This window comes from Setaria italica, chromosome IX, assembly GCF_000263155.2.
Source record: "Setaria italica strain Yugu1 chromosome IX, Setaria_italica_v2.0, whole genome shotgun sequence".
Taxonomy (NCBI): domain Eukaryota; kingdom Viridiplantae; phylum Streptophyta; class Magnoliopsida; order Poales; family Poaceae; genus Setaria; species Setaria italica.
In genome coordinates, this window is record NC_028458.1 from 32015172 (window position 1) to 32025901 (window position 10730).

The 10730-nt window shown below is 46.8% G+C and overlaps 1 protein-coding gene across 1 annotated transcript; it reads left to right on the forward strand.

The window, feature by feature from the left end:
- Nucleotides 1-6426: 6426 nt before the first annotated feature.
- LOC101764722 (probable leucine-rich repeat receptor-like protein kinase At5g63930) lies at nucleotides 6427-10278 on the forward strand. The gene is made up of 2 exons (XM_004983322.2): nucleotides 6427-9644; nucleotides 9721-10278. Exons 1-2 carry the CDS (start codon nucleotides 6575-6577, stop codon nucleotides 10065-10067), a joined length of 3417 nt encoding a protein of 1138 aa, XP_004983379.1. The 5' UTR covers nucleotides 6427-6574; the 3' UTR covers nucleotides 10068-10278.
- The last annotated feature ends 452 nt before the right edge of the window (nucleotides 10279-10730 follow it).

Here is a 10730-nt window from a genome sequence, read left to right on the forward strand (position 1 = left end):
ATCTTGTTCTGATCCTCAAGCTTAGCAACTCTAGCCTTGAGCTGCAATATCTTCTCACTCTTGGCTACCATGCTCTTTTCCTTCACCACAGCCTTCTCCCTAGAAACTTTCCATATAATGAAGGACTACAAAATCAAAACATCAAAATAAAAAACCTTCTGAAAAACCAAAAAACAAGATACCTTGTATCCGAGGGTAGCTGTCATCCTTGCTAGTTCCTCTTCCTTGAAACGTCTGACCGATTTCTCATACTCTGTCAAAACAAAGGCACGTTAACACATAGCAAAACAGAAGCCAAGCGTAAACGAAACCAGCCTCAGGGCAAAGAACTTACTCTCAGGATCGAGAGACTGTCCTCGTATTCAACTTCGGCTGACACCTTTGACTTCTCAGGATCTCGAGCAGGGCTAACCTCACCTTCCTCTTTTTCCTTTCTCTGACTAGCTTCGCCGGCGACCACCCCAAACGCTTTGAAGACCTCTTTTGCCATTTTGTCTACAGCATGCATTCCCTCCTGAGCTTTAGCTCCCCACAACAAGGGTAAGTTGTAGGGATTATAGTCCTCACCTGACCCCGGCACATGAATGGCAATAAGCTCCTCTCTAAGGTTCGTACCGAAAGCCTCGTTGTAACTTGCCAAGGACAGCGATAGTTCAGAATCTGCAGCATAAGATTTCACTTTGAATTTTAGACAAGGTTCCTTGTATATCTCTCCAGGAGCCCTAATGGTTTTTTCCAAATCCATCAAAAATCTCAGCGAGGCATCACCACAATCAAAGAATCTTAGCCTAGGAAAACGCACAATGACATGTTTACCTGGCTTGGCCACCTTCAAAGCAGACGCCTTAATTTCCCTGGCAATTTCATCCACGATCTTCTCTTTCAAAGGATTGGCCTCGAGGCATAGAGGGCGTGCAGCAGCCTCGGTCTTAGCCTCCTCTGGAGGAACGCTAGCTTTGGGAGCAGCATGGGGAATCGCTGACAAGTCCACATCTATTTTGACATCATCGTCATCATTGATAACTCTGGTGACGCGGGATTTCTTGAAGATTTCTTGAATTTCATACCGGCCAAAGCTTTGGCGGCCTCAAGCTCGGACTTAGTCGCGCAAGGGGTGACTTTGAATACTGTTCGCACAGATGATCTCGCAACCTCACTCGAGGAGCTTTGCCCCAATTTCTCTTTTGTTTTCTGAGCTTTGAGGCTACAAGTCTTCAGTTTCGCCTTAGCAGCCTTGAGGACCACGCCAAATTGGCTAGCTTCCTTCTTCAAGGCCACCACCTTAGAAATGGTGCTCTCGATTTTCCTCCTCTTTCCTCTACCACTGCCACCAGCCTCTCGCGACCTCTTCGAGGGTTTACAAGCTTTGGGACGAGGCACCACTTCAATCCAAAGTTCCTCAAACACTCGATTCACTCGAAGCTCATGAATAACAATTTTCTTGGTCGACTTCTGCTCAGTCTCAGTAATCGGGCCAATAATGTTGACGGCATGTCTTTCGACTTCCTCAGCAAAGAGGCTAGGATTAACCTTCGCGGGCAGCTCCACCCCAAAACGAGGGTAGAAAAGCGGGCTCTTACTCCATGAAACCTCCTTAGGCACAATCTCAAGTGGGCTCTACCTATCGGAGAGGGGCCAAATATTGGCCACCAAAAACTCCTCTACAAGATCCTGTCTGGCAATCAACCTCAAGGCCAAAAGGAAGGCACCCTCGCACTCTTTAACTATATTAGAACTCGTAAACAGAGGAGTTGTGGCAATATCCATTGGGCCAGGGGCGCGTAAAAAGGATAGAAGGGACGGTTGATACCAAATGCATCAGATATGCCAATCTTGATGTAGAACCAATAATTCAACCAGTCGTCTTCCCATCTATTCCTCTGTGCATGGGAGAGCTCAATCCTCTTAATCCCTTGTTTCTCATTTTTTCTTTGCATCGTGAAGGTGCAGCATCCAAAGTGATTTTCAAAGATACCCTCCTCGCCCTCAAATGTAACCCTCTTCTGCTGAATGTGGAGCTTGAACAACCTCACAAACCCGTCCACATCAATGTGACCACCGCATGTGCGTTGGACCCAGTAGAATTTGGACAAGGCAACAAAGGCATTTGGCGTAAGGTGAGGCAACTTCGCCTGGTAACGGTCCAAGATTGAATGCAACAGCTTGTCGCAAGGAAATCTCAAACCAGCATTGAAGAAGTCCTTAAACACAATAGCTTCACCATGCTTAGGCACTGGTACCTGTTCATCACCAGGTGCCCTAGCAACACCTTCAGGGAAGTAACCCTTATCAACATAAAACTTTATCATGCTGGCAGAAACAGAGGACTTCCTAAACCGCATAGTAGGAACATACACTTCCTTGGCAGACATTAGCTTAGATACATCAGCGTCGACGCCTGTGAGGTCCTCACCACTGTCACCCTCTTTGACATTGGTGCCCTCCTCAGCCTCAGAACTAGCCTCAGAGTCACCGCTGCTCGCGATACCCTCATCGCCAAAGGTTAACCTCGTGACTTCCGTAATGGCCTTGTCTAAATTATGGTCCACAGCCTGTTCAGCTTGTTCAGATTGCTCAGCCTCGTTGTGAAGCCCAGCTTGTTCAATGAACTCCTCTGATGACATGGGCCTCGCAGTCTACATAATATGAGCCAGCTACAAAGACAACAAAAAATTATCTCAAAAATAAGAACAAAAAAAGTTAACACTAAAAGAGAGATGCAAGTAACATCGTTACCTTCGAAATCCTCGAGGAAAAGGACAACAGCATGCAACACACGATTCCCAAAGCAGAGGCGCAAGGAGTTTCAACCACGAAGGTAAAAATGAAAGCGACCCGCACCCCCCCCCTTTTTATAGGCACGGGAAAAGGGCGTGAAATGGCGCTTGTAACCGCGAGCTAAAGACGAAGGGTCACCCAATAGGAAGTCGACATGTCAGACCAAAAAGGTAATCGTTGGCTCTTTTGTAACCAGCGCTCGAGGGTGACATTTTTGGGAGAAGATCCTTAAGTCGCAGGTTCGGTCGTTAGTGTCGAGCCTCGCCCATGAGGGGCTATTGTTGGGGATAGCCCAAAAGATGGTCAACCTCGAGATCATTCTGCTCAGCAACAATAACGTAGCCCTTTAGGATATTTAACCTCGGGTGAGGCCCCTTAACCTCAGATGGAGAATATGATTCGGAGAAAACAATAACGTAGCCCTTTAGGATATTTAACCTCGAGTGAGGCTTCTTAACCTCGGATGGAGAATATGATTCGGAGAAGCAATCTTAGCCTCACAATCCTAAATTTTGGCTCAAAGCCAGGAGACATTTACCGATCTCTTAACTAGCTGAGTCTGACCTCGAGCACTCGAAGCTAACTACAAGGGCTGAGATGTACGCTGTCTTGTGCAAGGTCACAAGTTCGGACCAAGAAGCAAGGTGCGAGGTTGTGCGCCTCCCGGACACGAAGCTAAGGCGATCGGGACTCCGGAAGCTAGGATGGCTTCGAACGCGAGGTCAGGAAGCATGGAGGCATTGGAAACGTGAAGGCGTGATTTGCGGAACCATGTGAGAGCGCGAATCACGGAGCTGATTGAAAGCGTGAGAAGCATGACCCTGAAAGGAGACCAAGTCATACAAGTTACCACCAAGAAAGACCTCTATGTAAAGCATATGTCGGGAATGTAGTAGGTGAATGGGGGTAATTGTGGAATGTAAAGTGCCTCCCGGGACAGTATAAAAGGGGAGCCCTACCCCGATGTAAACACATGTTCATTTCTTGGGATTGAATCACAAGTGCCACGCTAACTTCGCTGGAACCTGTTTCCCAACACTTTTATAGGTGAGGCGTTTATTCTCGGTTGCTAATCCGGTTGGTAATTCCAACCGAGACTAAATGGATAGACTTTAGTCCCGGTTGGTATTTTCAACTGGGAATAAACGCCCCACTAGATTCCCTTGTCCTAACTAGCCGTTACAACCGGGACTAAAGGAGACTCTTTACTTCCGGTTGATATTACCAAGCGGGACTAAAGCTCCCATTGCCGGTGGTGACCGTTTGACCCTTTAGTCCCGGGTCCAAAATACATGGAGACATATGTATCTAGATGGAAGATCTATTCTCCACTGGTGTACTTTACTCCCATTATATTTTAGCACTGTCTTCTCATCCACAACCACCCCCACTGCAGCACCAGTGCACACGAGCAAGTGCCTATATGACCAACACCAACACCAACCCAACCATACATTGCCTGATTGCCTCTGCCACCCTCTACGAGCAGAGTGCGCTTGTCCTAAGTGTTTAGTGCTGAACGACGACGGTGATGATTGGTGAACCAATCAGCACATTCTTTTGGTCACAGGATAGCCTAGGTGCACTGGTGCACATGAACTTTCTAAAAAAAGTTAATCAGCAGCCGGTGCAATTTCGGACATCCACCACATCTATGGTGAGGTGAGGTTGACACAAAGGATAATGCCCACAGCACATGCACACCAACTTTTTGGAGGTTTCATGTAACAAATGGTCTGAAATAAAACACATTATTGCTGCACTGAACAATTACCTAATAGAGTGCCTCTTTAGAGTACTCATCGTCAGTGTGCGTTTGATTTTTCACAGATGAAACTCTCACATGAACCTACAACTACAAGTGAACTGGATGGACTTCAGGTGGAATTTTAAGCACTTTGCATAGAAATGTGCTTCAAATAGTTAAGACTGTCCTGCAGGGTGTGATTATTAAATTGAACGCACGGTTTTTGCATACAAGTGAATTTTTGGCTGCCACACTTCCCTTGTTTGGTATACGACCATCAAGCAAGTACTAGATGATAACCACTCTATAATACTGTCAAACAAGCAGTCAAATACTGCTGACACGGAGAATGACCCAGATAATAGAATAATCACAACTTGCAGCATGAGAATCCTGCACCTAAACCCACCATTAAATCTAGCTGCCTCCACAGATCAGCGGACGGCACAAAGGCACGGGAAAGATTCTGACATCTAGAAAATCCCACTCGCACACAAACCTCCTGCCTATAACAAAAGGCATCTTCACCTTCACCTGTCTTTGTTCCCTAGCATCTGTGCTTGGAATATCAGCCCCGTCATCTCCTGCGGCAGCTAGTTTGTTGCATTTTGCACGCCCGGATATGCCTCGGCTCGATTCGACCTTGCCTAGCTAATGCAACAATTAGGCTAAGCTTGATCAGAACAATTAGGCTCCAGCTATAACAATACTACAGTAGTATGTTCATGCGGGAATTGCGTATACTCGAGCTTATGATCTGTGAAATTCGTATATGTTCTGTTATTTGACCTTGAGCTTTGAATTGAATGAGCTGAACTCAAGTGATCTCGGTTCATGCTCAAGCCACATCATATATGCTTTGCTTGGGCTCCGCTTAAGCTTGGCTCAACTTGGTTGAGGAGTAGTAAATAAATATTTAACCGACGTGCGCCTGGACAATATATCCTTTTGAAAATAGATTTCTAGGAAATTTTTATGCACTAGAAGGATGATATGGCAATAAAAATGATGAGCACAGCTTTCACTCTCTTGCACCATGATCCAGTGCAAAGCCCATATATCCTTTGGCGCTTCTAACCAAATGATGCTGGACTTTGTAAGAATGTGTTTATATTTTTTTGTACAAATCCCTTTTATGGTTAGTTATGTTTGGTTTCACTACCTGCTCCACCACGCTATATACGGATAATGTCTGCGTTAGATACTGTGAGATAAATAATGAGCTCAATCATGCCATTTTCTCTTATTTTTAAAGTGATTGCTTTTCTTGCTTCTTTTTTTTTCTTTTTTGGTTTGACTCTGATAAGTTTTACTTACTTCTAGATGTTCCATATAGCAGGTTCTTCTGGTACAGTACTTCGGTGTTGCAGTGCACGTCTTCTACATGAATTTGATGAGCAACATTGTGCTAGATAGTCATAAGGGGGTGTTTGGTTGTTTAGTTCGGACTAAAGTTCCTGTCCCATCGAATATTTAGATGCTAATTAGAAGTATTAAATATAGACTAATTACAGAACCAATTGCACAGATGGAGGCTAATTTGCGAGACGAATCTACTAAGCCTAATTAGTCCGTGATTTGACAATGTAATGCTACAATAAACATGTTCTAATCATGAATTAATTAGGCTTAATAAATTCATCTCACGAATTAACCTCTAATTAGTTTTATAATTAACTCATGTTTAGTCCTTCTAATTAGTCTCCAAAGATTCGATGGGACATGAATCACCCTTAGATCATCATGAGCTATGCTTGATCGGAACAATTCACTTCTAGGCAACAGAGTTGATTGCCGGATAATTACCAAAATCCCGACATGACAACCTAATCGCAGGCCCATAAACCTCGTTAACAAATTCAAAACTACCAACATAACGGTGCTGATGGCAGCACAATCTGACGGAAGGCACGCATTGCCCTCCTTCTTCTTCCTCCCTCCTTGAGATCAGCACCCATCCACTGATCCACCTGCATCCCACTCGCGCGCGCGGCCCGAAGCATCCGTCTAGCAAAAAAGCTGTCAAGCCACAGCTCTTTCCTGACACACATGTCGCTCACCCTCCTCACCCTCCTACTACTCATTGCAATCCCACCCGCAACCTCGGCTACGCAGCCGGCGTCGAACTCCTCCGCCGATGTCCTCCTCTCCTTCCTCGCCGCCCTCCCACCAGCGGCCCAGCGCCTCCTCCTCCCGTCGTGGAACACCGCCGCCTCTGGCAACGGCAACTCGACCGCGGCTGGCCCCCATTGCGCGTTTCTTGGCGTCACCTGCTCGGCGGCCGGCGCCGTGGCCGCGCTCAACCTCTCCGGGGCGGGGCTCTCCGGGGACCTCGCGGCCTCCGCGCCGCAGCTCTGCTCGCTCCCGGAGCTCGCCGCGCTCGACCTGAGCGGCAACAACTTCACCGGCGCCATCCCTCTCGAGCTCGCGGCGTGCTCCGCGCTGTCCGCGCTTCTCCTCGGCCGCAACGGGCTCTCGGGCGCCCTACCACCGGAGCTGCTCTCCTCGCGCCAGCTCAAAAATATCGACCTCAACTCTAACGCCCTCACCGGAGAGATCCCAGCGCCCTCCGCCGGTGGCTTCTCGCTTCTGCAGTACCTCGACCTCAGCAACAACAACTTCTCCGGCGCCATCCCTCTCGAGCTCGCCGCGCTTCCAGCCCTCAGCTATTTGGACCTGAGCACGAACAAACTCTCCGGACCAATGCCGGATTTCCCGGTGCATTGCGTGCTCAAATTTCTCAACGTCGACAGCAACAAGATTGATGGCAAGCTTCCGCGCAGCCTCGGCAACTGCGGCAACCTGACCAGATTGTATCTATCCAACAACAAGATTTCAGGCTCCGTTCCCGATTTTTTCGCGTCCATGCCAGGCCTGGAAAAGCTGTTCCTCAGCAACAATTCCTTCACCGGCGAGTTCCCGGCAAGCATTGGTGAGCTTGTCAATTTGGAGAAGCTGATGGTATCGGCAAATGGGTTCACCGGGCCTGTCCCTGAGTCGATTGGAAAGTGCCATTCACTGACAATGCTTTGGATGCATTCCAACCGGTTCACCGGATCAATTCCGGCAGCGATAGGCAATCTCGTCAGCTTACAGTGGTTCACTATCAAGGACAATTTAATCACTGGCACAATCCCACCGGAAATAGGAAAATGTCAGGAATTGACCTGGCTTGAACTCCACAACAATAGCCTTTCCGGGGTTATACCACCAGAGATCACCCAGCTTACAAAGCTACAAGTGCTGTCCCTGTTTGGCAACAGGCTACACGGGCAGGTGCCTGCCGCATTGTGGCAAATGCCTTACATGGAGGAGCTGGCGCTCTCGTACAACAACCTGACTGGAGAGGTGCCTGCAGAAATTACTCTTATGAGGAATCTGAGGGAGCTCATCTTGGCATATAACAACTTCACCGGTGAGATCCCGCAAGCCCTGGGATTGAACACAACACAAGGACTTCAGCGGATTGACCTCACTGGTAACCGCTTCCGTGGTGAAATCCCGCCTGGTCTCTGCACCGGAGGACGGCTCGCCGTTCTTGATCTTGGGCACAACCAATTTACTGGGGCTATTCCCAGTGAGATTTGGAAGTGCCGGTCTCTCTGGAGGGTAATTCTAGGGAACAATCTATTCAGCGGGAGCTTATTACCTTCAGATTTGGGGACAAACACAGGGTGGTCATTTGTAGAATTGAGTGGCAATCTTTTTGAAGGGAGGGTACCAAGTGTGTTTGGTTCATGGCGCAACCTCACGGTGCTTGATCTATCTAGCAACAAATTCTCTGGTCCAATCCCACGTGAGCTCGGTGCTCTAAGCATTCTTGGGAATCTGAACTTGTCGTCGAACATGCTGTCTGGACCAATACCACATGAGTTGGGAAATTGCAAAAGGCTTGTCCGTTTGGATCTTCAATTCAACTATCTCAATGGAAGCATATCTTCAGAGATCATAGCACATGATAGTCTACAAACTCTTATGCTTTCTGGAAACAAGCTCACTGGAAAGATCCCAGACGTCTTCACTGGGACGCAGGGCCTTCTTGAGTTGCATCTTGGTGCCAATTCTTTGGAAGGACCCATCCCTGAAAGCTTAGGTAAACTTCAGTTCATCTCCAAAATTATAAACATTAGCAACAATAGATTGAGCAACGAAATCCCAAGTAGCCTCGGCAACCTTCAGATGCTGGAAATGCTTGACTTGTCAAAGAATTCTTTGTCTGGTCCGATTCCATCACAGCTGAGCAACATGATGGCACTTTCTTTTGTGAATGTGTCGTTCAATGAGCTCTCTGGTCAGCTTCCTGCTGGTTGGGTTAAGCTCGTGGAACGATCACCTGAAGGGTTTCTGGGGAATCCCCAATTGTGCATACAGTCTAACAACGCACCTTGCTCCCGGAACCAATCTGCGAAACGTATAAGGAAGAATACACGGATAATTGTAGCACTGCTAGTGTCAGCTCTCGCTATCATGGCTGCTGGGCTGTTTCTTGTTCACTATATGGTGAAGAGGTCACAGCGCCAATTGGCGAAACATGTCTCAGTGCGTGGCCTGGACACGACAGAGGAATTACCCAAAGACATAACCTTTGATGACATCCTTCGTGCCACCGACAACTGGAGTGAGAAGTATGTGATTGGAAGAGGCCGGCATGGCACTGTCTACCGGACAGAGTTTGCTCCTGGAAGGCAGTGGGCAGTCAAGACAGTTGATCTGTCCCAGTTCAAATTCCCCGTTGAGATGAAGATTCTTAACATGGTAAAGCACCGGAACATCGTCAAGATGGAGGGTTACTGCATCCGTGGAAACTTTGGCATAATTCTCTCCGAATACATGCCTCAGGGAACACTGTTCGAGCTATTGCATGGAAGGAAACTTCAAGTGGCCCTTGACTGGAATGTCCGACATCAGATCGCCCTTGGTACAGCGCAGGGTTTATCCTATCTTCACCATGATTGTGTGCCAATGATTGTTCATAGGGATGTCAAGTCAAGCAACATACTGATGGATGCCGATTTGGTACCTAAGATCACAGATTTTGGCATGGGGAAAATCATAGATGATGATGATGCTGATGCAACAGTGTCTGTTGTCGTTGGCACCCTCGGCTACATTGCTCCAGGTAACATTCCTTCATTCAAATTCACATTCCAACATCACATTTTCTTAAGTTAACATGTGTTTTCATTTATTCCCAGAGCACGGATACAACACGAGATTGACTGAGAAGAGTGATGTCTACAGTTATGGTGTGGTGCTACTGGAACTTATGTGCAGGAAGATGCCTGTGGATCCTGCATTTGGTGACGGTGTGGACATTGTGGCATGGATGACATCGAAGCTGAAGTCTGCAGATCACTGCAGCCTGATGAACTATTTGGATGAGGAGATCATGTACTGGCCCGGAGATGAGCAGGCAAAGGCACTGGACTTGCTAGATCTGGCAATGTCCTGCACGCAGGTATCTTTCCAGTCTAGGCCATCCATGAGGGAGGTGGTGAGCACCCTGATGAGAATAGAAGATGAATACATAACAAATGAATAGATGTTCTGAATATAGTTCTTTGAGATCAAGTGCCTTTAAATAATGAATACAGATACACAAGCGAAAGGGAAACCACAGTTGTACAGTTTGTTTCAAGGTGCTGTAATTATTTCTTGAATATTGAGTAAGACATTGACAAACTTGCCCCAGAAACTGTAATGACAAGGCTTGCAGAATAAATTATTTTGATTGTATGCTTGAGCTATCACTATTAATGTTCTTTCCCTTCGTTAGTTACCCTGCAATTGTGTTTATTGTTCTTCCTTTAGCGTCAGGATCTCGGCCAGGACAAGGTAAGAATAGGACACTGACAATGGAAATTTCCAAGTTGGAGCAGGAGATTGATCAGCTTGCTCTTCCATTCAAGTTATCAATTTTCAGCCCACATGCATATATGGTAATATTTGCTATCATAAAAAGGCTATGCGGTGTTTTTGTGCTTCTGATTCTCTGGAGCAACTTTTAATTTTTTGCACATGCAGTTTTGTGTTTGTGTTCTTTTCCCCTAAACGACAGTACTATAATATTTTCACATACCATTGAACATGTTAATAGTGCAATGCAGTCATAACTTGAATAGGAATGCTTCTCAACTTTTCTTGCATTCCGATCGACTCTACTAATTAGCCGGCAAGCACTTATCTTTTGTTAGGATGAACTTAG